This window comes from Strix aluco, chromosome 4 (genome assembly GCF_031877795.1).
Source record: "Strix aluco isolate bStrAlu1 chromosome 4, bStrAlu1.hap1, whole genome shotgun sequence".
Classification (NCBI taxonomy): domain Eukaryota; kingdom Metazoa; phylum Chordata; class Aves; order Strigiformes; family Strigidae; genus Strix; species Strix aluco.
In genome coordinates, this window is record NC_133934.1 from 30010798 (window position 1) to 30038578 (window position 27781).

The following is a 27781-nucleotide window of genomic DNA, read 5'->3' on the forward strand; positions in this document are numbered from 1 at the left end:
GGGGAGAGAGGCCACCGATTCACTAGAATAATTAGCCACCCATCTGCCTTTGAGGAGCCCTGAGACAGCGGGTGGACTACTCCCTCAGCCAGCACTGCTCCCGCCGCACGCTAACCCTGTCCTAGACTGAACACTCCTTCACTGAGGATCAGAGGAGGAACTACTGTCTAAGTTGCGGGCGGAGGAGCTGTTCTCATCGTTGTATTTCCTGGGGAAATGGGTTTATTTAACTTGAAATAGCATGTATTGCTTCACAGAAAGTGGCTATTGTGACTTGAACTACTTTCAAATACAGTTGTTATTCTACATTTGGAAGTATAAAATGGTATATTTTTAAGTAATCTCCAGGAAACCATGGTGTTGAAAATATATGATGTGGACTTGTTTCTTTTTTTGTTAGGCTACATTTCTTGGTCTCTTTACCACGCACTGCCACCGATGATCTATTACTTCCCTCTTCAGACACTGGCACTCACAGGTCTAGAAGTTTTTGCTGTTGCCTTCTTTTCTCCAATATTCCTGATAATTGGCCCTTTTTGGAGGTTGGCTAACAATAAGTACATCCTAGCCCTTCTGAGACTGACTATGGTTGGTAAGTATGTACTGTAGTGAGTTTTAGATTCTGTCTTGGTTATCAAGGTATAAGAATAAACATTCTGAATTGCCTCAAAACTCAGATGATTATGAAAAGAGGCAGGAATAAGAAGTTCTCACTCTCCCAAACTCATGCTTTTCTTTTTCTCTCAAGCTTTTAGATATGGTCAGAGGATATTGTTTGTATCCATTGTGTTGGTTTTTAGACCAGTACTGCATAATTAAAGACAAATCTCATTTCACTTTTATTTCTAGAAGCTTTTAAATTAGTACAAGTCATGCCCAGTAGGAATGTTTTCAGTGTTGTATAGAGGTCTGCAGAGCAGGTGTTTTCTGTATAGCAGTTCCGTGTCTGTGACAAGGGGTAGGGATGAAAGATTACAGAATGGCCTGGAGCTATTCTGAAAGTAATCTGCTTTTGGTAGACTTAGTTTCTGAGACAGTTTTTTCTTTTAATAATTTTTTTTAATTTATTAAATCTATCTGTATGCCTGTAGTGTATTGATGGGATTATAGGTTCATCCTAAATGTGAGATGGCTTTCATATTGTCAGTTGCACAGGAAGAAAGTTTTATCTTAAATTCAAGATAAATCTGCCTCACTGTCCATCCCACATGCTCCTCCCTAAACCGAGACTTGCTGGGATTCCCTCTTTGGTCTTTAGCTAAATAGTGCAAGTCTTAGCTCTTGTTGATTTTCTGAAAGTTTGTTGGGAGACGGTTTGGCAACTATAGCCACATTCAGAAGCAAGTTATTGCTAATGAGTTTGCAACACCTGGATGAACTCAGAGGAGACAAGGATCTCCATCCTGCGTAGAGGGAATATTTTTTTTTTGAATACGCTTTTAAGCTTTTTTTTTTTTTAATCGTTTGTTTTTTTAATAAGCTTTTCAGTGAGCACAGTCTTCCACTTCAGTTTCCTGCAGCGGTGCTCAGTGTATTGCTTTCTGCAAGATCTGCTAATTTAGAAACTAGTTATGAGTGAAGCATTTCAAATTGCACCCTGCCTTCCTTCAGATATCACAGTAACACAAAATTCGCCGTGTTTAAGATTAGTCCTTCAGATCATCTTGTTGTGTTTACTAGTTCACTTTACCAAAAGAGATGGAAATTGCTTAAATGTTTGTTATTTTTGTTCTGCAAAATAAAGAGCAGTGACAGTCCTATAATGGTGTGTAAAGTCTGTTGGTTTATGCCTGTTTGCTTCATGTGGATCACAAACTCCTGAAGGTATTAACTACAGACAAAAAGCTAGCACCTTCAGTAGCCATCTGGAGAATGAATGTGTTAATGGAGGTGGTCACAGAAGGACCTTGGAGCATGGGGAGACTGAAGTTGTATGCATCCTCAGCCTAGGCTAACCTGAGCATTGCTGTACGCAGATACGATCTCCCCTTCGCTCCTGCCTGAACAGGAATTGTTCCCTCAGTGACCATACACCCCTGCTGTTTCCATCTCCCAAACACTCTTAATATCTTAATTATGTCCACCCCTTGGCAAGTCTACACAGTATTCTCTCCCAGCTCTACTGTACTTCCTTTGTATTCTCCTTACCTGTTGCCCTACAGTGAGCATTAACATCTGGGGAAGATGCAAGAGCATGGTCTTCACCCTCTTTGTCTCCAGCAAGGAGTTTAGCAGCCAGTGGTAACTCTCACTCTTTACTTGCCTCCCTGATGCAGGTTCTCAAGTTATCCAGATGCCCTTGCACAGGCAGCACTGGGCTTTAGGACTTTCCATGTATGTCTTTTTATTTGGTTCTCACCACTTCATTCTGGCTTTTAAATTATTTCTGTCCTATCATACTGTGCTGCTGTGTCTCCTGTTTCTCAATTCTTCCTGCTTTCTTTCCTTCTTCATACCAAGACACTTCTTCCTTCTTTCTCTTTTTGATCTTTTTCCCTTCTCAGAAAGGCCATAGCCTTCCACTGAGTCTTGTTGAACAAAATCATGCAGAACTATCTATTCCATTCATGCTCCACCCCATGCCACTGGAAATACTCAGTCTCCAATTTCACAATCAAAAAATCTGGAAATTCTTCATGCTTAGCTAAAGCCAGAATATTTAGGGGATTGCGTTTTTTTTTGGTTTTGATGGATTTTGATGGATGATTCATCATCATCCTTCTTTTTGCCTTTTCAGGAAGCTTTATTTTCTCCGAAACTTTTGTTTTAATTTCTGTATCCTTTCATACTACTTGATTTTGTGTTCTATTTAAAAAAAAAACCAACAACTAATGAACTACCCCTGTGGTAGTGTCTATTTGAATCTATGTCTTCAGAAAATGCACAATAAATTTGCATGTCTGTATAGATATATTTATGTTTTGGGTGTACTTGCTCAGCAACAAAAGGTGTGTCTGCTGTAAGTAGCAAACCCATGCTAGCTTTAATCTGGTTAGCACAAGTGATGAAAGACTTGAAGAGACAGAGTTGTGGATTTCGGTACAATTTAGCGACAGAAATCTGTGTGCATTGTACATGCAACCTCTGCTGAAGTCCATACAAGTACATCTTCACTACACATTGATTTCATTTTACCATCTTTGCTCTAAGCTTTGCGTCTTTTACTCTGAGCAGAATGAGCAAATAGAGAGTTGGAGGATTCGTAGTATGCATTGCCAGAATCAGCAGCTCCGTTTCTGGCCTTCCTTGTTTAATGTCTCTTCAAGTTTGGCTCATACTCACTTAGCAAATGGCTGGTAGCAAAACAATGTTGCTTCTCCTGCTGTTTGTCACTGGTCCTGGGCCAGATTTTGCCACACTGACTGAAGTTATGAGAATGTGTGTGACCCATAGTCACCTCCTTTGGAAACCTACTAGCAGAGTTTAAAACTGCTGATAAAGGTGAGGTCAGTGTGCCGTGGGAAATGGCAGAGATGCATGTGCACGGTCTCTTTGAGTGACTGGGAGAGTGACAGTTTCCAGTAACAAGATGACGCAGGCTGCTAATGACCACTCTGAGACCAGATACTGGGCCAGAGAAAGCCTCGTTCGCACCTGCTAAGCCAATGGTGGCTGCTCCTTTCTACAAAGGATATGGCTTTTACCACAGTGCACTTACTTCTATGGCTTTTGAAGTGCACTGTGACAAAAGCCATATCCTTTGTAGAAAGGAGCAGTCACCATAGATAAGGTTTTAGGGCTTTTGAGTTATGTAAGTGCACTGTTCAGGAATATCTGTATGCTTAGATATTTTATCCATATATCCTATTTATGGAATCAATGACCATAAGTACTTGAGACAGTCACTGCAGTCTTTGATAATTGTTTCATGTTATTTTTTTTCCTGAAAATGGTAACTGCTATAATGTCTTATATACCCAGTTTCTATCCATACCTACATTTCTTTGGTTTGTTTAAAAATGTGTAGTCATATGTTTTCAGGTGAATGGTATAGCCATCCAAATTACAGACAAGATTGAACTAATGCACAGGAAATCCTTATTATCTGATCCCTATTGCCCATTAAAGCAACCTCTGTATGTGTGTGTTTGTTTGTAGGAAGCTTAGCATCATACCAGGCACCAAATGCTTCAATTAGACTATTCATCTTGGCTGCAGGTGTTTCTTCCTCATTGCTGGTTCAGACAGTAACATGGTGGTCAGGAAACAGTTTACAAAGGTATTTTCTTATACTGATAGGATTGTAACTGGCATTAATTTTTTTTTTCTGAGAAGGTAAGATTTTTTTTTTCTCAAATGCATCACTGTTTCAAAAACTGATTCTTACAGGTTCATCAGGATATGGGGCTTCATGCTAGGCAAGATAATGCTCCTTGTTCTTCGCATCTGGTATACATCACTAAACCCAGTCTGGAGCTCTCAAGCTGCCAATGCTGTCATAATGACAATTGGTTTTATAGCAGCAGCAGAGCGAATTTATTCAGGTAAGCATATTACAGCAAAGGTGGTGGTTATGAAAACATCCTAAGGTATACCTATCTATGTGTCACTGGGTTTTGATCCTTTGGGTTTTTTTTTTCCCCAGTACAGTCTGGTTTTAGACCTGATGCATGAGCTTTGCAGACTTTAGAAACTGTGGGGTACTTCCATCTGCCCATAACATGGCAGAATCAATATCACAGTTCATACAAGCTGTAGTAAGTTGGTGTTGGAGCTGCCAACTAATTGCAGTATCAGTAACGTGACAGTAAAGCAAAGGCATAGCCTAGACCAGTAAAAACCAGAAGAGGTTATCCTCATTCCAGCATGAAACATCTGTGGTATTTCTGTTATTTTCTTAATTTGGTCTGCTCTTCGGATTTCTCTGCCAGTGCATATCCTTTGACACAGAAGGGGAGATAGGATAAAGCTGGGGAACAGCTGATATGGCTAAATAAACAGGAAGAATTGGAGGAGTGGACAAGTTCCTCTGAAGTTCCTCAGAATTTGCCTGAGTTCTTGGAGCATCTGGGCAGAGCACACAGCAGTGGGGGCTGGCATAGGCTAAGCACACTCAAAAACTGTGAAGGTAGTATTGCCGAGGAAGACAGCGAGGTTCGGTTGGTGGGTTAAGGCAGCTCATGTTAAATCCTCAGAAGTTCTTTCCTTCTCAGTATAACCTGAATTAATTAATTGAAAGGTAAGACCTTATCTATGTGTTAGTGAATATAAACTGGCATCATGTGTATTGTTTGTAGTCTTGCATACATGACATAAATTAAGCCTGAGCTTTCATCATAATTTAGAAAGGGAATCTACTGCAGGAGATTAGGAAGGGAATCTGTCTTCTTCCTAGGTGACAAAGCAATATGTCTATGCAATTAAAGGTGGTGCTTTCTCCTTAGATGAGAGAGCATCTAAAGTGCACGGAAAAAGGAGAAGAGAAGGAAGGGAGTTTATTTCTGGCTTCCTTGGAAGTGTCGGGTTTTGTTCTTATCAGAGTTTAGAGTTTCAGAGAACAGAATCCTCTGAACAAATTCTAACAAGTTTTCTGCTGATTTTCAAAGCCAATTTAATTATTTAAATTCCAGTAGTATAAAGAATAATCATATGAGTAAGTTACATTTTTGTACACTTAAGGTGAGTAGCTTTTCCTGACAGATCTAGGAATGTTATTAGAGATTTTTTGTCTTATCAATTTCCACAAATGATCAGATAAATTATCTTTTCTGTATGAGCTGGTAATTTATTCTGGTAATTTTGTGATCTTGACTATTTCTTTTTCTCAATAACCCTTTCTAATAGGATTTGAAGTTTGCTCAGCTATATTTCTATTCTTATTCTAGGTGGAGACAAAAGGAAAGAAGAAGCAAACAAACCTGGTAATGCAGTTAGAGAGACTGTTTCCCACCATCATTGGCTTTTGTCAGGGATTGCTTTTGGCAGCCTCATGTTTCTCACACTGTGGATATTTGGTGAGGTCTCGTTAATTTCTAGATGGGCAGTAAGTGGACATCCACATACAGGTCCAGAGCCTAATCCTTATGGGTAAGTGGTTTTTTATTATTATTATTATTATTATTATTATTATTATTATTATTTAAACAAAACAGTAATCAAAAGCCAGTGCTGTAGTGGGTGACAAATTAAAACTTAAGTAAATGATGGTATAAGAACTTATACAGGATAAAATGGGTACAAGGTACTTCACACAGATTGTGGATTCTTTCTTGTTTTCAGATACCTCTGAGCATTGTGTCTATACTAATAAATCTTAAAATTTTCTAACACAGAGTGATTTTTATTTCAGCAATAAAAAAATTCATTTGCCACATTGCAAAACAATTTTTAAATTAGGACTGAGATTCAAGGATTTATGAATGAAGTGCATCTAGAGTATGCAGTAAATGAATGTAGCAGTTGACTTCAGAAGGGAGATGGTAGGAAATAGTGTACATGAGATGCATGCAGATAAAAAAAAGTAAACTGTGTGCAATATTAAAAGATATACTTCTGCAGAACTTTTGGTTAGTAAGAATTCAGTCTTAATGCTGTGTGTTGCTCACCTGGGGTTTCAAAATCTAGAAGGAGACCAGATTAGTTATTCTGAGTCAACTACATATAGTGGCTGCTGAGGCAGTTAATAATTTGGAATTGGTATACACAAGAGCTACCCAAGACTGATAGCAATGTTAGATGCTGTAGGATCCTCTATTTGACGTGAAGAAAATACTTCTGTTTGGGATGGATTCCTCCCTCTCATTTTCTGAGTTCTTTTTGCCTTTTGTACCTAGTATTTCAGTGGAGTGCTTCTTCTGCTGAACATAGCTTGCTTATACATTATGATAAATTGCCGTTATTTTCAACTGGATGTTTTTTACATCCAGTAAAGGGATAAAATGTAGCAGGCTGTGAGATAAAGATATTTTGTGCTCAAATTGAGCTCTGTTTAAAATAAAAATAGTATAAAATATTACCAAGCATCCTTGTCTATGTCTAGAAGTTTCTTTTTCTATTTATAAAATTGTATTTATGTATGATTTCTTTTTCCTTATTGTTGTATTAGAGGTACAGTTCTGTTGGGTCTGGCTCATGGACTGATGCTTTCATTTTGGAGCTGGTCTTCTGTCACCCGTTTTGCCTGGTTTCTTGTAGGTAGGTGCAAATCCTGGGCACAATTTTTGTTTCTATTAACCTTATTCCCTTTACTCAAGCTCTCTGACCCTACACCATGTCTCAGAAAAGTCAACTGCTAGCAAAGTGTCCTTTTCTCTGTCACTGACTGTAGTATACATGTCTGACCAGTTGTCTAAGGGTTACAGGCCAAATCTCCAGGCCATTGCAGAGCAGCGTTGTTCTCTTCAGAAGCCCCTGATGAGGTTTTGTTCCCATGAGTAGTGTTTCAGTTCCTACCATCTGCGCTGTGTAAGGCTACATCTAGGGTTATGGGGTTGAGGGGACACAAGCCTCTCGATTCCACAGAAGGCACAGTAACTTGTAATTTAATGAGTAGTTTACCTGGAGGCAAACTTGCCTCCTGTCTCCTTAGTAGCCAAGATCTCCAGGCAGTAAAATAGTATGAACATCAAAGCAGTTCTGCTGGAGCAATGTATTTGTGAATCAGTCTGCCTACAGTGGGTCCTGGGTGGTGGGAAGAGGGATTCAAGTGCTGGATCTGGACATCCATTTTCAGGAGGATGGTATAGCTATACTCTGGAGCAATGTATGCATGGTGCAAGTAGGAGGAGATGGAAATAATTCTGCTCTTGAACTGTGGAGAGGTGTGTTTTCCATACCTTCTCAGCATGGATGGATGGATGCAGCTTCGTTTAATTTGTAGACCCATCTGAGGGAAATGTAGTGGTATAAATGCTGTTTAAAAATATCATAATTTTGCTTCTTTTTTGGCCTTAACTAATTGTTTGTAGATGTTTATGTCAAGAAGAGAAAGAAGTACTTCCTACAAATGTTTCATAATAAATTGGGACAGATCAAAATACAGAGACCGGAGGAAATGAGTTATGTTTTGCTTGTTTCTTACTAACCTTCTCTTTTGGAGCACTTAAGAGCCAACATTTTCAAGTCATTTTCCACAACCTTGAAGACAGGAAATTTAATGCAAACTCGAGTTTCTCCTAGTCAGGGACCAAAATAAAATACCAAATATCGGGAAAGTCACAATAAAGGCACAAGAGCTGGCAACGCTTCAACCGTCAGTTACCCAAATAATTTACCTTTTGGTGCAGGTGTTAGTTTTAAGAAATGTGTGTGCAGATTGTAATGTGAGTATGAGCATTTGATTTTTGATGTACACACGCTGCTAATTTAAAATTAGTACAGAATGGTTCTTTAGCTGGTTCAAGCATTGTATTCTAAAATACTCAGAACCTTGATGTGTAACAGTAAAATATTAAAAATGTTTCTACACATTTCATGATGTGAAGTGTAGTAAACATTTTCTTACCTACAATGAAGTTTTAAAATGAAGTTTTCCTTTTATAGAGAGTTTCTGTGGTGGATGATGTTGTGTTTGGGGTTAAATCCCATAACAGTCAAAGGCGGTGTGGTAAATCAGGGATCCTGCAGTTAGATAACTAGATATTTTCTTGCCCATCATATGGTTATCTAAAGGGAGAGAAGATCAAGGAAAGATATGTTTTCATATTAACCTATTTGATTCTTTCTATATTATGTTAAAGGAGGTTCATAACAGGCAGACCTGTTAAAAACTGCATCATCCCTCTGTTGTGCTGGGAGAGCTCTATGTAAGAAAAACTGTTCAGTTTTGGTTCTTGATGATGTTTCTCTGCTATCTTTTTGCTGCACTGAATAGACAGTCTTTAAGAGAATGAGATATTGTGAAAAATAAGAGGCTGTCTTTGGCTGTTGGGAATAATTGCCCTTCTAGTGATGCAGTTCTTATGGCTGCAAAGCAGTTCTATTTCCCAGACTCTTTTTTTTTTCCCGGACAGAATGTGAACAAGGTGGTGGTAGATAATACACCTGACTGACTTACTCTATTCTTTTCTGTCCCTTCACAGGTTTAGCATCTTCGGCTGGTCTCCTTTATTTACACACCTGGAGTGCTGCTGTAGCGGGCAACATTCTTGCTGTCTTTACCATGTGTGTGTGGCCTCAACTGGCTGGACACTTTGTTAGCTGTCTGCATCCTGGGAAAGCCATGAGTACAGCCATGTTTGCCTATGTTCTTGAATTATTCTTCTGTGTATGGTGTACAGCTTATAAATTTGTACCTGGAGGAATTTACGCTAGAGAAAGCTCCCATCTTCTTTTAGGTACATTTATGACTCTGAACAAATACAAATATGCTTGCTTTAGCCTTAACCAGATGTTTAAAATGTATCTAGTGTATAAATAGTCTTTCTAAATGCTCAGCTGCTGTTTGATTTACTATGGCAAGAGATTCTATAAGAAAATTAGTGAGACATACAAAAAATAATTACTTGTTTCTGTACTGTTAGAAATAGTTTAAAATGTGGACAGAAATGGAATTCAGTTGAGGGAAAATGACAAAGTGAAAAGAAGTCTGATAACTCAGTACACAACTGAGGAAGAGATCTGTTAATCAGTCACCTCAAAAATATGCCTGCAATCCAGGGTGTGAATGCACCTGTGTGCTAGCTACCTAAGACAGCAGTATGGTATCTCAGGTAACAATGTAGTTTCTGGAAACTCAGGGGCTTATGAAGGCTGTGTTACTGGGACTGTAGAATAATTCAGTGTGTTATTTAGCCCTGCCCTGAGGAGCAGAGTGCAGCATCCTGCTGATTTAGGTAGTCTGCATTTGAGACCTGAGCTTCATTTCCATGTGGCTCTACCTTATACTTTATGGACACACCAGCTTGTTTGGAGGAATGTCGATAAGCCTGCAGTGTCAGAAACATGCAAACAGGAGAGGAAGAAAAGAAGTTGTCAGGTATTTGCCAATGAGGAAGAACTGAGGTGAGCAAATATAAAGGTTTCAGGAAAATGATCCCTTGATGAAGGTGGGGATGTGGAAATGAAACCAACCCTTTCTGGTTTTGTCTCCAGAATTATTTTCTCAATAGGTGCTAATGTGTTTTAATAGCATATTTCACTAATTATATTTAACGGTGCCAAACATTGTCTTGGGCTAAGTGTGTGGCACATTTTAAAATGTGACGCATTATCCTATATTTTGTTTGAAAAGGATTAATGAATGCTGTGCTTGACTTCTTGCTCCAATGGTTTTAGATTTCCTAAATGTCATTGCAACCACTTTCTGTCACTCCAGCTTCTTACTCTCCATACATGTTTTATATATTACAGCAATCACATGCAGGGTTTCAGTTTGTTGTGTTTTGAGGAGAGTTCCATTACTTATTGTAGTTTTCTTTGTTCTGAAAGCACTCGGGGGGTGGGGTGGGGGTGGGGGGTGCGGGGGGGGCTGTCCATAGAAACAGTTATCTCAGTTAATTTAATTTTATTTTTTGAAATTATATGAGGAAAGCATGTGGTAGAGGAGTGTCAAATGCTTTCTTGAGTAGTGTTTTGACAAAAGAAAAGCTGTTATGTAAAATCCCTCTCTCACTTCCTTTGAAATACATAAGTGTGATTAATTCATCTGGCATGATCAATGAGTAGTAACACAGAGATGGCCCTGACTTTCTCTTTGGTAAAATGAAAACTGTGAACTGAACCAATCTCAGCTGATGGCACTATATGAGTTTATATTCCATCTGAGAATCCAGTTTCTGTCTTTTTTTATGCCATCCCATTGCTTATCAAAGATTTGCAAATTATACCATGAGATTGTGTATTTGTTGCTGAGCTTCTACCCTTGCAACTTGGCTTTCTGGCAAACTGCTTGTGTTCTTCTGGTTTCTTTCAGGTGCAAGTGCTATTTCTTGCTTTCTCCTGCTGTCCAATATCCTGCCTTTCTCTTGCCAGTTTGGGTAGGGAACTGCACCAGGAAAAGTGACAATGAAAATAAGGTCATTATATTCAAAACTTCTGTGCTGCTTCTTGGTGATGTAACATAATGCTGAGGGGTTGGATCTGTGGTCTTCCATCAACTTTAATGGCTTTGAATCAGTCTCTCTTTGAGAAGTATTTTGTGCATGCCCCCTTCTTCATTGCACTAGACCCAGCTTCCTGGATTACAAACTTGCACTACAACTAATGTAGCAAGTAAAGGCAGTAAGAAATTACTGAGTAATTGTTACTTCATCTTCAGCCATAACTCTGAAATAGAACATTACTTTTATAGCTAATTAATAATGCCACAAAGATATAAGGACATACCCCTTCTCTGGCAGAGCTCTTATGCAACTCATTATGCTCCCACATTTTCTTTACAGGTAATTGGATCCTTTAGCTGGTAAGGGGTGGGGAAAGAGCTTGTACTATTAGTCTGAACTACCTTTTGAAAAGAAAAGATAGCATCACAGTGCATTGGAACAGTTAGTGCACTGAAGTCACTTACCAGCTTGTAAAATGTATCTATAGGTGTGCTTAGTTGTCTATTCTTAAAACGCACAGCTGCTTCTGTTGGCTCTGGAGCACAAGAATACAGGATGCTGCCATGTTAAACTGGCCTCCCGAGCTGCTGCAGTCTGCTTACACTGCTCTAGAACAAACTGTTGAGCAATTGCTTCTGTAGTTCCTATACAAAAATGTGTTACTTGTATCTTGATGACAGAGCAGTTCATTTCCAAAGATAATAGACATCTACAGTCAACAATGCATTTTTTCATCAAGCTGTTATTTTAAGGTTTTGTAATTTGTATGTGTAACTTAATTCCTCTTGTCCAGGTTAATTCCAGTAAACTTTGAAAACACTGAGCTAGGCTGAGAGTTGTAGCCGTCAATAGGGGCCTGGAAGCATTTTAGCATAATTTATCTACCATGTGCTAGCCTTTTTAATGTAATACCCTGAAACTGTACTGCAAATCAATTTTTGCTTGAGAGTGCTGGCTAAGTGTGCTTGATGTTCTCTGGAAGTTGGTGTTAGGATACACAAAGGTGGGGAGGTCTGCTGAAAGATTTGCTGCTTTGCCCGAGATCAAAGGATTAAAATATTTTTTTTTTTTTTTGTTCTCCCAATTGGTACATGAATGGAGTAAGGGAAGACATGGCTTTAAACAAATATTTCACTAACAGAAGAGACCTGATAAAATGTGCAGCAGTGGGACCCAGTAGTACCAGCAGAGTTAAAATATCTCTGCGTTTCCATAGTGAATAATGAGACAGGTTCTGAGGATTGCTTGGTTAGCACTCAACGCAGCCTGATGTTGGGGACCACAAAGTTATCTGGTAATATCATGATCCTTAGGCTGCTGGGCTGCAATGGAAGAGCAAGAATAGCTGCAAGTTGCATTAGTGTCAGTAGCCTGCCTTGTGCTCAGCCTGAAAGACCCAAGGATGGACTGTATTTTGGAGCTCACCATAGTCCAGAGTAGAGTTCATAATGTGAAGTGGTCTTTAGCTAGATACTTTTACTATTAGGTCTGCTCTTTAGTTGTCAGCACAAAGCAGTCTTAGTAAGGCTGTTTCAGGTGTATTAAATCTTAGGAGCGTCTTATTTGAAAAAAACCCCAAACCCACACAATATAATTTTGATCTTCATTATTTTTGTCTTAAACAGGTGTTCAGTGGCATTTTAAATAATCTTTAGCTTTGAATTCTTGTTGCAATACTACTATTTTGAAATATTTTTTGGAAATATTTATCATTAGTGGTATGCTTAATGGCACTAGCTCATTTTGTTGGAAGCTTATGTCAACAAGTACAACAATGAAAATTAAAAATTTTTCAAGTGCTGCAGGCATAGTTGAGGTGAATACTGTGACAATGATAAGTAGGATCTTCTCTATCAATAAATCTCATATTGCCTGCATTACTACATTGGGTATGGCATTTATCTGTGTTTGTGCTTTGAATTGTCTTTGTTGTTGGAGCCATAAGGTTGAATGTAACACAACAGCTAGGAGTTTATAAATGGTACATTTATGAGCAATGTTTAATACATTAAAGCTCTATGAAAAAACTAATTACTTATATTTTTACAGGGTTTATAATGTCATGTATTGGGGTAGACTTTCTCACAGGACCCAAGAAAGACCTTAGCTCTATATCTGAAGTGAAAAGCAACCAAAAGCCACTATTCAAAAAGAGCAAAAACTATATTAAACTATGTAAGTATAATTTTACTTCCTTTCTTCTATGGTTCTAGGAATAGTCTGAGGAAAAAGAGAAATGCAGTGGAGTGTTTTGTTCAGCTGTTTTAGAAATTTTTCTTTGGTGCTAGTTTTAGAGCCAGACTTGTAGTTGGTATTGCCTTAGTTTTAATGATGACATATACTACTGGAGGAACTGATTCATTACGACTATGGTTGAGAGAGGCGCTATTTCTCATGGAGTGTGTTGAATGGAGACAAAAAAAAAAAAACCTGGTGAAAAAAGGAAATGTGAAAATGGATTTGGCATCGTTTGTCATTTAATTTTGATGGTTGAGGAGGAGGCCTCTCTGGATCTTGGGATTTATTATATGTGTCTACAAAAGATATGAATGATTTCTCAGCCCATTTGGTATGTTGATTTTGAAGCAGTTCAGTGTGACACCCTTTATAGGGCTGTGTGAGCTGGCTGGCAGTGGGATGGGACTTGGCTGGCCTGGGAGCTGCTGTATAACGTGACACCCCTCCTGCATGCGGAGGCAGTCCTACCTGTTGTGACTGACATCACAACACAATCCTGACGCGTTGCTGCATGTCCAGACCAGGCCTATTCTCAGGAAAACTTTGTAATCTCCTGTCTGTGAAGTATTCCTAAGGATCCTAGCTTTCCAGATGGTATGTATTAGGTCGGTTTTTTCCTTAGGTTTTGAAGAGAAACTGGAATGTTTGAGGTTTTACCACTTTTTGGCTTTTAAAACTCTGGAATCCATCCAAATTATGTTTTCAAGTATTTTTCTACAATCATTTGAGCTTCAGATTTGTTTTCATTGTTAGGTTACTTTTTCTAAGGAAAAAGTCTGTCAATATTGTGAAGTTTGGTAAAGGAAAAAATTGCTAGGTGTCAGGGCATGCTAACCCTACAGAGATCAGGATGCTGACGGTTCAAACTTCTGCATCTTTTTTTCCTCTGTGTCTTTGGATCAAATCACTTATCATTTGTGTACCTCATTTTAGCTCATTTGGAAAGCAGAGACAGCAGTGCTTCACTTCTTTTCAGGGCTGTTTCTGAAATCTTTATGAAGATCTTTACCCTGTTTACTTAGGCACCAGAAGAATGTGGCCCCTGAGAGTTTGTATGTTAGAGGCAATGTGAGCACCAGTGCAAGTGGTTTGAATATTACTACTCAAAAACATTTCACAAAAGTGAGTAAATACTTCAGAGTACTGTCTGCCACAAAGCACAGCCCTTGCTCAGCTAATTTTGTGACATTACAACAGTAACTCTTGTACTTCCTCGTCATGCCCAGACTTGTACTGTTTCTCAGCTTCCCCTTTAAGCACCTTTGCATCTTGCAGAGTATGAAATTGCTTGACATTTGCTAACATAAACAGCACGTCCTTTCTTCTGACATCATCCCATGATAAAATTTATTTAAATTTTACACAGAATTGTTCCAGAAAACTCGCATAAATATAATTACATATCTGTTTAAAGATTTGATGAAAGGATAAACTGGAGCTACTGAAATAATTGTAGATAATGTATGCCACTGTAAATGAAATAACTGCAGAGGGGTTTGATCATCACATTACAATGTGCCAAATGCTAAGAGCTCTTAAGTGTCAACTGTGGTTATTTGGAAGGCTACAGGAGCAATGGGAAAGCTCTGGATTTGCATTCTGTGAAGCCACAGTCCCTTTCCAAGAACGTGTCAAACAAAGGACTGTCAAACAGAGGTCTGGCAGGGATCACATCTTTCTGACATGTAAAGGCTTGCAAAGTAAACTAAATTTTCTTCCACACATTGTATTAATACAAAATAAAAATTGTATACTACAAATGGATATCTGGAACACAGGAAAACACTAGAAGGTTTACATGATACTCTTACTAATCTCCTATAATGAATTCTTCAGTAGGGATAATTTTTACACAAACATTCCAAGGAGTTTTGGTATATTGTATCTGCTCAGCCTGTTGTGTTTTGTGGAATGTAGGTGTGTCTGCACACATACAGATATTCTGCATGCATAATTATACTCTTAAGAACACTACTTTGGAATGGTGTTATCACTGGCATATGTGGAAATTTAAATGTATACATTTCCCGTTCTACGAATAGCACACCTTGGAATGACAGTGTACCAAGTTCTGTTTAACCGCAATAATAACATTACCTTCTCTTGCTTTAAAAACAACTTTTCTGTGTTTTTCTGTTTCAAGTACTGTGGCTGTTTGTTGGTGTTGGTTTGCTAGGATTGGGTCTACGTTATAAAACTTACCAGAAGAAGTTGGGCCAAGGGGTGAGTAGTGTGTTTGTGAAAATGGTAACTTCCAAATACACAGTGAAATATACATGTGATATCTTAGGTGTGTTGGTTGGTGCTGAATAAGTCTTTGTACCATTATCCAAGTATTCAGCAAAACTAATGCAGAAATGAATATGCAAAAAGTTTAATTTGTAAATTCATATTGAAGGTGGGAAATGTCTGGGTCTTTGGAGATTTATTATGCTGCTATGAAGGAAAAAAATATTCTGAAAAACTGAGAGATGCTTGCCTCATATATTAAATTTGAATGTTACTTTTATAAGTGTGGATGGACAGTCCCAGAGAGTGGTGGTCAATGGAGCTAAATCCAGCTGGTGGCCGGTCACAAGTGGTGTTCCTCAGGGCTCGGTGTTGGGACCATTTCTGTTCAACATCTTTATTGATGATCTTGATAAGGACATAGAGTGTATCATCAGTAAGTTTGCAGATGACACCAAGTTCAGCGGGAGTGTCTATCTGCATGAAGATAGGGAGGCTCTACAGAGAGACTTGGAGAGATTGGATCGGTGGGCCAACGTTAACGGGATGAGCTTCAACAAGGCCAAGTGCCAGGTCCTGCACTTGGGCCACAACAACCCCATCCATCGGTACAGGCTTGGGGAGGTGTGGCTGGAGAGCTGTCTGGAAGAGAAGGATCTGGGGGTTCTAATTGACCAGCAGCTGAACACAAGCCAGCAGTGTGCCCAGGTGGCCAAGAAAGCCAATGGCATCCTGGCTTGTATTAGAAACAGTGTGACCAGCAGAAGTAGGGAGGTGATAGTCCCCCTGTACTCTGCACTGGTGAGGCCACACCTGGAGTATTGTGTCCAGTTTTGGGCACCTCAATATGAGAGAGATATCGAGGTGCTGGAGCGAGTGCAGAGGAGGGCAACGGAGCTGGTGAAGGGCTTGGAGAACAAATCCTATGAGGAGAGATTGAGGGAGCTGGGACTGTTCAGTTTGAGGAGGAGAAGGCTGAGGGGAGACCTCATCACTCTCTACAACTACCTGAAAGGACATTGTAGAGAGGTTGGTGCTGGTCTCTTCTCACACGTGATTAGTGACAGAACAAGAGTTTTAAACTCCAACAGGGGAGGTTCAGACTGGACATTAGGAAAAAATTTTCACAGAAAGAGTGGTCAGACAGTGGAATAGGCTGCCCAGGGTGGTGGTGGAGTCACCATCCGTGGATGTGTTTAAGGGTCGTTTAGATGAGATGCTGGGGGATATGGTGTAGGGGAGAACTTTGTAGAGTAGGGCTGATGGTTGGATTCGATGATCCCAAGGGTCTTTTCCAACCTGAATGATTCTGTGGTTCTATGAAATGAGTTTATCTGAATTGTATTCAAAACTTGACCGGGCAATGCTGTTAGCAGCCTGATCTCATGTCAGGTAACCTCATGAGGTTCCTTCTAGCCAAAGGAATTCTATGCTTCTATATTTATATGCATGACTCCGAATTGAACCTCTCTGAAAAGTTGGTTGTCTTAGATTAGACTTAGACTAGTTATGGGAATCAGATAAAAATCGGAAGATTCCCATTTTCTATCTGGCAAAAATTTAGGTATTGCAATGATAGTAACAATTAAGATGCTTAATGCTTGCAAAGTTTAGCATTTGGATTACTTACAAGTTGTCCAAGTGTGTTGCTTGCCTATTTAGTAATTTTAGTTTAAAATTAGAGCTGTTTTGATCAGATATAAATTAACATTTCCATTTTGTGATTTAATTGATTACTAATATAAAATTGAATTTTTGGTGTAGTTAGTTGTAATTATGAATTAGGCTTTTTTTCTTTTGGTGGTAGTTTGGAAATATTCCTTTGAATCTTTTTCTTGACATGTATTCCTGTTGGTAATTTTTATGTGAGAGAAATCACTGCTGACAAATGCAGGGAAAGATGCATAAAAATGATGAGATCTAAGTAGAAATCATGTGTGTATGTGTGTATGCGCCCTCATGCACATGTGTATTCACACATGCACAAAGACATATGCAGTTGGCCTTTTTTTTAGAACTCATCAATGTTTGTAATACCTTATAATGTGGAAAAAAGTGGGTAGTTCCTCTCAGAAAGATGGAAGAATTCATAGTCTCTTTCATGTTAATTTATTTACTGTTACTTGTACAAATTCATTTTAACTATGATGACTTTTCTCCTCTTGTTTTTCTCAAAAATACCTAAAGGCTTTTGTAATCCTGACTGCTTTTATTAGGAAAGTATATTGATTAAAACATCTCATCCTGAGTGTCTTTTATGGCACTATGTATCTGATGTTGATTGCAAAGGTATAATACATAAAAGTCAAACTGTACTTGACTTTTTTTCCATTTATTTTTTGAGGTTCCAAAAAGAGACTTCTCTGCTATGATCTGGCCTTTTAGATTTGCATATGACAATGAAGGATGGTCTAATTTGGAAGGATCAGCTAATTTGCTTAATCAGACAGGTAATGTTTTTTTTCCACTTCATTTATATTTGAGAGGGTTCATCTGAAGAGACAGAAGCAAGAACGCCTGCTGGGTAACTGCGTCCATTCTTGCATTAACACAAGAACCTGTGTCTAGTGGCTTTCTGAATTTGTGAGCTGTTCCAATACAATCACTTCTGCTAAAAATCCGTTTGCAAAGGTGATAATTTTTAAAATGTATTTTAAAGAGATTTCTGGTTGGAAGAAACAATTTATTATTTGGATTTTCTCATATTGTTGATCACTCACTTGTCTATAGAGAAGTATTTTGCATAAATGAAATCATGATAAATATTCTTTTAGATCAAATTTAATGTTTTATAACTTCTCTGTGTTTTTTTTTTTTTAATGTGAAGTGTTATTAGTGTAATTCTAATAGTGTGATCCTAAGTGTAATAATAGTGTAATCCTAAAAGGTCTGAAATTAAAATGCCCTAAACAAGGTGTACAGAGGAGAAACAGACAAGTCCCTTTCCATCACTGAGCCAGAGCAATGTATAAAAGAAAAATAGTGATTATAGCTTGGTTGAGTTATCATGATTGTACTGTAAAGAAGGGTGTCTAACCTGTTGTTCATGGACAGGAATTTGGTTGGAAAATTAGCAATAGGAAATGAAGAATTTGGACGAAAGATCAGTGCTGCAGTGCTGCTGCAGGGTGCATTGAAAAGAATTGAAAAGAGTGATGCTTGTAGGTGTTACTTGTGAGACAGGGAAGACTGGGAGCTGCCGCTTTAAGATTTAAAGCAGCTCAGGAGGTTAGGAAATACCTTTGCTGCCATTCCAGCATTTGTTGTTCTCCTCTCCTACTGTGGTGTGAATGCACCACAGGGCTTTCCTGAGCAGCTCAGGCTTGACAGACCCAAGCAGTGGGAAGGCACTGACGCAGGTGCTGCTGTGCAAGCCTTGATTTTGTGGCAGAGATGCCCAGGGGTTAGTGAAGAGGGAACAGGCTGACTTGTGCATCATTCACTCCATTCCATGACCAAAGTTTCAGAGGGCTGAGCTATGTAGGCTGTCTAGTGATAGGAGAAAACAACTGGGACATTTGATGAATTGAAATTTGGGGCATTCTTGTACACATGTGATTCCATAGCTCGTGTCTGGGTATTTATTTAATCTTTGCATATTTAATTATGAACCATAGTGAATACATTTATTTCTGGTACTTATAGTTTAAATTCATGAATATTAGAAAAAGTGATTACCTGGTTATGTCCATGGAGCATTTCTTTGTGGTAATGAAGTATCACTTCTAAAAGAAGCAATCGGTAAGTCAAAAAGGCAGCAATTTCCAAAATAGAAATGAATAAATCTTAATTCCTGATTGCTGGAAACAGTATTCTGGAGTTTTATGTTACATGTATATTGTTATATAAAATACCACATTAACATTTCCAGGAAATGCATTAATGCCTTCAGAGTTAAACTGAAGATTCTTAAATGATTTGTGTGCTAAAGAAAAGTAGCTGATTTTGAGAACCACAGAGAAAAGAGTGGCTAACTTCTTCAGCATGGGGGTTATCTTTAAAGGTGTGGTAGTGTATATTCCTTGGACTCACCTCCTCTCTGTTGGAATAGTGAAGATGCAACATGTAATGGCTTTTGCGACTGGAAGTCCTGTCTGCCTTGAAGGGAACCCAACATCAACCCCTCTCAATGGCTTCAGTCATTGTTTCTGTGGCTAGCATGTACGATAATGACGTAGAAGCAAAAATTTGGGAGTCCACTTAAAAGTACTCTGAGCTACCATTTTTCCTGCTCATGTTGCTTTCATAGTGCTAAATAAGACATTTAAGAAGCAAAAAGTCATATGCAGCGAGAGTGGTGCTGGATAGAGCAGTCTTAATTCCTTATAGAAAGGCTGCAGATGAAGTGGTGACTTGATCTGCCTTCTAGAGTAGGAGAGCACTCTGAGGGGAGCATAATCACAGCAAGAAGGGAGATTGTTGCTGCTGCAGCTGTACCAACCTGCTGCTCAAGCAGAGCCTGGATGGTTCAGCCAGCCTGTGGCCAGCTTGCAGACTCCCACTTTCCTCCAGGTATGGGCAGGACTGTTTTAGCTGCCAGTTCCTTGAGGGACTGCATAGCTCTTCCTGTATCCTGCAGCTAAAACATAGGGGAACTTGTGTTTCCCTGACAAAACCACACCTCAGCATGTAAACAGGGAGGGATCAGTATCCTGTCAAAGTGAGGTGGCTGCAGATGGTCAGCAATTCACTAGAGCTGGGAACCCTTGTGTTACCATGCCTGGGGGCTGATGCTAGGTTGCTATAGACTGATTAATTGTTTTGGTGGCAGCAGCCTGCTCCCTCTTGCACATGAGTCTTTGGACCAGAATAGGATTTGGTAGATGAAGGTGAGTGCAGATGTGCTGTGTAGTGCTTGTTCATCAAATTGAAAGCAGTAGAGTTGCTACTGTGCTGTTAATCTGTGTATGCATGTTACGTCTAATGCTTTTGAAATGGTCTGCACCAGATATGTGCAGGCCAGCTGTACTGTGCAGTCTCATGTATGTCTGGTTATGCACCAGGGAGGAGGAGCTATGGCAACCAGACACGCAGTATCTCTCCATCAGAGGCTGTGTAGCCTACAGTGACCAAAAGTTTGGGCATGACTTTGTGGCCAGCATTAAGATTTGCCCTGACTGACTCCTGAAGGGCATGTGTCCATCCCTGTGTAATCAAAAGGGAAGTGCTGACATTATGTAGTCATTTACACATCACATTTATAGGTCACAGTTATAAATTTTGAAATATTTTCTTTTTTCTTCCCCATTTTAGATGCAGATTTTATCACTATTATAGAGAGCGATGCCTCTAAACCATTCATTGGGAACAACGATCCAACAATGTGGCTAGGAGAAAGACTAGGATTTTACACAGATTTTGGTCCAAGCACAAGAGATCACACTTGGGGGTGAGTCACCTCTACATGCACAGTAACAGTAAATAAACGTAAATACACTGCCCAATACTAACTCCACTAGAACATAAGCAAAGGATAATTGGAATAATAATCACTGTAATCACTTGTTGGAGCTTGTCTTTAAGAACACGCTTTGATTCCTTAGCATTACAGCACACTGCAGATGAAGTTTTCTTGTTAGAAATGATCCGGTTTTGGCGCCTGCCCCTGTAAACTACTTTGACTTTGGTGATACAGAGAATGGCAACCTGCCCCTTAATGTACAGATTTGGAAGTATGGCATTTTAAGTCCTATATCTGATTCCTTTTCTCATTATTTGAGAGAACTTTGAGGCTATGAGAACTTTAGATTTCAGACTTTAAAATGTGGTAGCAGTCGGAAAATGTAACTGCACCTGGAGTTATTAGAAATTTTGGATTCATTAAATCCAGCTTGGATTGTGTAGTGGGAAATGGGCATAGAACGGTGCATGTCTATTTGACCAGATTTTTTGTGTCTGATTTTACTTTAATGCTTGACCTACTACCAGTTGCATATCTTTGAATAACTTTGCCCTCTGGAAAATAGTGGCTTATGATGTGGCTTTTTTTTCAAGGGAACAGGCAGATCTCTGTGGCAGATGGAACTTTTTATGGCAGTGATGTGGCAGTGATGTTGCAATGGCTATTTAATTTTTGCAATATGTGAGGGGAATTTAGTAACTTACCTCTTCCAAAGCCTATGTCTTTAAGTGATGCAGAATGGAGCAGAAAAGTCATTCTCTGAAATTTTCTTCATTAAATATTTTGAAAAACCTGATGCAGAATGGTTTTAAGGGTGATTCCAAGCAGAAGCTGAAGGAACGAGAAATCTCCTGCTTTAAAGATCTATTTCTACCTGCTTCTACTTGTGATAAAATACATTTTAATTACTGGTAGTATAAAATTCTGTTTTGTCTGAGGATGCAGATTTTGAAAGGATCAGTTTAAGAATTCATATGTATGGAGTGATATTTCTTAGTGTAGGAATGAATTTGACAATACCTTTTTAGACATGTACTTAAGTAGTATTTTAGAGGAAAACCTACATTCAGAAAAGTCCGCTGGAGATGGTTTGTGTTTTGGTCTGATGGTTTGAATTCAGTGACCATTAGTCTCCTGCCCACGTTTATCTGCTTAGTTCACACTTGTGATGCTTGTGAACTACAAATTGTAACTATTTCCCTCTTCTCATGTAGGATTATGGCACTATCGAGATATCCAATTGTAAAATCTACCCATCACCTCCTTCCGTCTCCAGAGGGAGAGATTGCACCTGCCATCTCCATGACTGTCAACTTCACAGGGAAACTGGTTGATTTTGTTGTTGCCCACTTTGGAAATGAAGAGTGTGTATTTTATTTATTGTTACAGATGTCGTGCAAGGGAGTGTAACATAATTGTAATTTGTGAACTTCTGGGATTTCTTTTGTACCCTTTAAAATCTGCTGCTGTAATACTAGTTCTAACAAGGCACTTTGAAGGAAATACTATGACGTAGCTACTGGTTTAAAATTTTGAAGCATTTTTTAAAAGGGACAAATGTGTCATGCAAAACTCACCTGAGCCTAATATCTGAGTGACGAGAGATATATAGTTCTGCAAAACCACAATAAGTTGTAGGGCTACAGATACATCTCAGTGCAGGACAGCATCCTTCTGACTTTCTGCATGTGGAATAGATCCATTATATTCCAGACTGAGTGCAGATAGTTACAGATAGATAGCATTAATGGACAATTGATGTTTATTAAAATAAAAAGTAGCAATTCTGAAACTGCCAAGAAAGGACAGTTTTGAAACAGCAATGAAAATATCCATTCAGTGTCTTTCTGACTATGTGAAATTGGAAATATGAAATCTTCTGAAAGGAAGAATTATACCAATAGCTCAAATATATGATAAAAAAGATTAAGGTATATATTTCAGTTCTTTACTTTAAAACAATGTCTTGATTACTTGTATGTAATGAATATTAATAAGGGATAGTTTTGTGATGCTCCATGAGCTGTATTTTCTGTTGTATTTGCTGCAGTACCTAGTATGTTTGTGGTTATGTAGCAAGATTTGGATTTTTTTTATATTTGTTATAATTCATGGAGAGGCAAATTTATGGATTGGGTGCAGAATATAACACACAACGAAGCTACTCAGAAAGCAGTAGAAATTCTCATTATTCTGTACTGAGCTTCCCCATTTTCTTCCCCTGGGTAGAAGCTGTGCTCCAAGCATGCAAATTGTTTATAGATGTCCTTTTTACTAAACACATATAGTTGTCAGAAACCACTCCCAATTTGAACTCTAGAAAGGAATTTCATTCTGTGCTTCACACAGATGATTATAATTGCCTCTCTGAGAAACTGTTTGTCACAGTAGAAGAAAATAGTGCTGTATTCCCCCCTCACAGAGAGATGAAATAAAGATGAAGGAGAAAATAGGAGGAGACACATGGGAAACCAGTGCAAATTGGACTGTGTTTTGAGTGAATGAATTTGTAATTAAATGGAACACACAACTGCTTGTTTTTCATGTTTTTTCATCTGCTGCTTGGGATGACATAAACTAAGCTACTGGAAAACTAGGGATTTTTTTTTAAAGACTGTTTTTAAAATGTGGGAATATAACAATGCCTATGTCTTTTAAAAGAACCCATCTTCTGGAGAGGTATAATTCTGGAAAGAGCAGCTAGCTGAGCACGCAACTTCACATACACCTAGATCAGGCTTCTGTTTAAATGGTTGTGGTTTTTTGTCTCCTGTCTGTGTGCTCTTTCTCCCTAATGCATTTGCCTCAGTCAGAAGTACTGCTATTTAGAAAGCATAGCAGCATTTAAATTGTCGTCTTTTGGGATTACAGATTCCAAAATCAGTCCCTGTCTCACTGGTATTTAGCCCAGTCTACCAAAATACAGGAGAGAATATGCTTTACACAACTGTTTAAAGTTATTAACATGAAGAATCACAGAAAGAGAACTGCCATTATGTTATGACAAATCCAACAACAGGGAATGGGATCTAATGTAGTATTTTACCAGGCTCCACTTATGCTATCACTTTTGGTCATGTTGGAACTGTTGTGTAAGTCTTGTTAAAGAGATGCAGAATACCTGCCAAATGTCGTTAGGTAGTGTTAATGGGATGACGTAGCTCTTAAATTATATTTCATAAATTATGTGACCCAGACTTTAAGACTGTATTTACCAAGATCTGTCCATCATTAAAGTTTTGTTAGCATGTGAGCTCTTTGTTATGCACCATGCTGTGCTAGCACAATTAAATTTCAAGTGCAGGCAGAGACAAAGCCGCAGATAACCAAAGCACTTATATTCACATTTCCTAGTGATGAGATCAGTATTAAAAACAAAATCGTAATAGAAAAATTTGTTCCTATAATGGTTAGAAAGAGAACCCTAATTACATCTACCACGACCATGTGGCTTTTATCGAACGTAGTGATCATTTTGAATCAGTGAGCTTTGTGTAAACTTTTCATACTCTCTAATATTGAACAATAAAAGAGGTACCAGATTCATTTGTGGTTTACTATGTTATAGCACAAAGATTCTGAGCTAAAAGGTATATATGTTAAAGTCTTTTCCATTTCTTTCAGAGAGGACTTGGACAGAAAACTCCAGGCTATAGCTGTTTCAAACTTATTGAAGACTAGCTCTAAGCAAGTTGTATTTCTAGGATACATCACTTCAGCTCCTGGATCCAGAGATTATACTGAATTAATAGAAAATGGAAATGTCCAGGTAATGTGAAAATACTGCTTCTTTTAGCAGTTAGAGATAATATATATTTGAAACATTCAGGTTAGTATTTCAAATTAGTAACTTAGAAATAGACATATAAGAAAATACATGCAAATTTTCAAATGCAATCTTCAGCTACCTCATGACATGTTATAGAGAAGGTGGAGTTACACAGTGAAAGAACAAGAGGCAATGGACAGCAGTTACCACAAGGGAAATGTCAGTTATATAGAAGAAGAAAAAAAGTAAATAATCACAGTTAGGGTTGTCAAGCATTAGAACAGGGGCCCAGAGAAGTGAAACCTGCATCCTTGGAGATACTAAAAAGTTGGCTGCATAAGGCCCTGAACAACCTATTTGAGGTTACTTTGAGGATGGGTTGGGAGTTGGGTGACCTCCAGACATCCCTTCCAACCTCTAATTCTGTGATTCTTTTGTTTTAAAACTGAGTTCTGCAGTTTGGTTTTCTGTCGGGAGATGTCAAAAAGTTGCCTGATTTGTCTAATGGTGGGTTTTTTCTTTCTACCTTATTACAATGTTTTAGGCAAAACATTTTTCTGCAGCAGGTTTACTCATTGATTCTGTTACTGATTTAAAGCCTACCTGTAAGGAAAGCTTGCTTTATTTGTTTGACTTTTTTTTTCCCCTTTCACTCATAGGATATTGACAGTACAGATCATGACAGATGGTGTAGCTATATTATGTATCGCGGAGTAATAAGGTATGTTAAAGTGGATCATTTATTCATAGGTTTTAAATATCTTTATAACAATCAGTTTTACACCCTTCTGTAGGTAATTGTGGAAGAGTCTCATATCCCTAAACAATTATGTATGGACAGTTAGATATATGATGAAGTAGTAATGTAAAACTTCAATCTCAGGATGAATTGGTATATTTCTGAATATAATTTAAAAAGACAGTATTACAGGTTTCATCCTTCTGTGTCAAAAGCCTTCAGATCTAATCTGCTTTGGTAATATAACATAAAAGTACTTTTTTCTAAAGCTCTGGCTTTGCAACTTCATTCTAAAATGTGAATGCTAAGCCCTAATTTGTATGTGACACGCAAGATAGAAATTTTGGACTATGATTGCAGGGTTTGCTGAAGCAAAATGCTGATCTAATCCAGCTAAACTTTATCCTGGATTTAGTGGAAACTTTAACTGTGTAAGCCCATATTGAAGTACTTTCGTCTGCTGGGACCTATGCACTCCATATCATTTAATACCAAGTTGCTTGTAAATCATTCTCCTGGTGATGTATGTACCAAAATGGAATTCAGCTTGTTCTGATGAAACTGTGAAAACTGTGCAGTGTCCACAGGAGTAAAACCAGGAAACTAGACAGCTGTCTTAAGTAACAGTATTGAGTAAAAAAAAGCAACAAAAAACTCAACAAAACCACCATTTGCAATCTAATTTTTCTCGTTACTCATTCTGTTGATGCTTGAGTTCCTTTCTAGAATTTCAAAATCTCTCCAGTGGAAAAGTTGGGGAGCTTATACCAGAATGCATGTTCTAAAACTATATTTTAAAGATAAGTTTCTAGATCTAGAACTTATTTTTTTTGTCAAACATGATTTCTGAGTTTTTCTGCTTGTGACATTGTGTTAATGATGCTTGTGTTTATAGAGCACTTTAAGTTTTCTGAAGCTGAGATTCACAGAAATGGAAAGTTATGTTGATAGGTTAAATAATAACTCTTGGAAAAAAGAGACATGAATTAAGAATGTGGTGAAATTGCCTTGAGTTATTTCTTCAAAATAACCCTTCTTGAATCTGATAGGTTGGGCTATGCCCGCATATCTCATGCTGGTTTAAGTGATTCAGAAGTCCAGATGGCCAAATTTAGGATCCCAGATCACTTGGATAGCTATGTTGACAATGACAGAATTGTCACTGATCCCAGCCAAGTTCCTGAGGACATCCATTTCAATCCCAGGTCAGTGTATCTCATAAGAAATTATGGGGATGATGTACATGGTATCTTTTACAAGAGAAGTCTACAAACAAAATTGTTCTTAAAGTGGGAGGCACTGGTCAGTACCAAACTGAACAGAAGATGAGGAAGCAAGAACTTCTGATTTGTAATTTCATTTTTTTCTACTGAGTTGGCATGTGCCTTGGTTAAAATCAGTCTGCTGTGTCATAGCATAAATTGAAGGTAATGCTTATTTCACCCAGGTGATTAATTTCTGAGATTGTTTGATAGGGATATTTGCCAAGTGGTTTTGTGACTCATTTTATAGATGATGAGAGATCTCCCATGATTCTCAGCACTTCTGAGGATCGGGGTCTTAATATACTGTCTCTTAGAACACAAAATACAATATATATGTTAAATATTCTTTGCATATGTTTTAAAACATACTATATAACTGGGGCAAAAATTAGGGAGAATGCCTGAGGCAGTATGTTACATATGTCAAGAAGAAAAAAGGGCTAGGTTTTTACATTAAAAAGTTATTTATTTCTAGAATGCTGTCATTTTCCCACTGGCATTGCATAAGGAAGAGAATTATGGAGAAAGGTATTTATTCTACACTGAATATCAGTGGAAGGATCATGAAGTTTGAGATAGATGTTGCCACAGAGAGACAATTTCCAACAATGCCATATTTACTACTTCTAACATGCATAATACAGAATATATTAATTTCTTATATACACCTAACAGTTGAGCTTACTTTTAATTTACCAGTCACTGGCTTCCTGTCTAAGCAGGAGTTTGCCCAGTTTTTTCCACATGTTGAAACTTGCCTGAAGTTAGCATTCACATTCAGATTTTTCGCAGCTGATTTCAGTGCAGAATATTTTTCTTGTCCTAATTTCTTTTATGTCTGCCTATAAGCAGAAAAAGTATACCCTTTAGGAATAAGTTTAACTTTTTCCAATTAGCTATAGTTCTTTTGAAATACAACAGCACTGCTCTGAAATGTTATTTAGCACTGATATTTTGAATAAGTACTACATTTTAGCTTTGCACATCTATCTACCATAATAGTCAGTAATCAGAACTTTCAGATTTAAATATGACATGAAAAATTACAATTTTCACCATAATTTTCAAAAGTAAGATGTGCAATATCAACAAGAGGGTTCACTATTTAGGTACTATGGGGGGTTAAATTATATCTTCACTGAAGTCAATAGAAAAAAC

General features: G+C 38.2%; 1 protein-coding gene across 3 annotated transcripts in view; it reads left to right on the forward strand.

The window, feature by feature from the left end:
• The first annotated feature begins 381 nt into the window (after window positions 1–381).
• Window positions 382–27781, forward strand: part of CWH43 (cell wall biogenesis 43 C-terminal homolog) — a 28714-nt gene continuing 1314 nt past the window's right edge. For 2 of the 3 annotated variants that reach the window (XM_074822509.1, XM_074822510.1), the window contains exons 1-12: window positions 4198–4484; window positions 5826–6027; window positions 7046–7134; window positions 9021–9275; window positions 13032–13157; window positions 15364–15443; window positions 17794–17899; window positions 20703–20838; window positions 22065–22214; window positions 24475–24619; window positions 25279–25340; window positions 26408–26563. In XM_074822509.1, the coding sequence (XP_074678610.1) occupies window positions 4352–4484; window positions 5826–6027; window positions 7046–7134; window positions 9021–9275; window positions 13032–13157; window positions 15364–15443; window positions 17794–17899; window positions 20703–20838; window positions 22065–22214; window positions 24475–24619; window positions 25279–25340; window positions 26408–26563 (1640 nt within the window). In that variant the 5' untranslated portion in view covers window positions 4198–4351. Of the gene's footprint in view, window positions 593–4098; window positions 4485–5825; window positions 6028–7045; window positions 7135–9020; window positions 9276–13031; window positions 13158–15363; window positions 15444–17793; window positions 17900–20702; window positions 20839–22064; window positions 22215–24474; window positions 24620–25278; window positions 25341–26407; window positions 26564–27781 lie in introns of those variants that run through there. The other variant, XM_074822512.1, reaches the window with a different exon arrangement.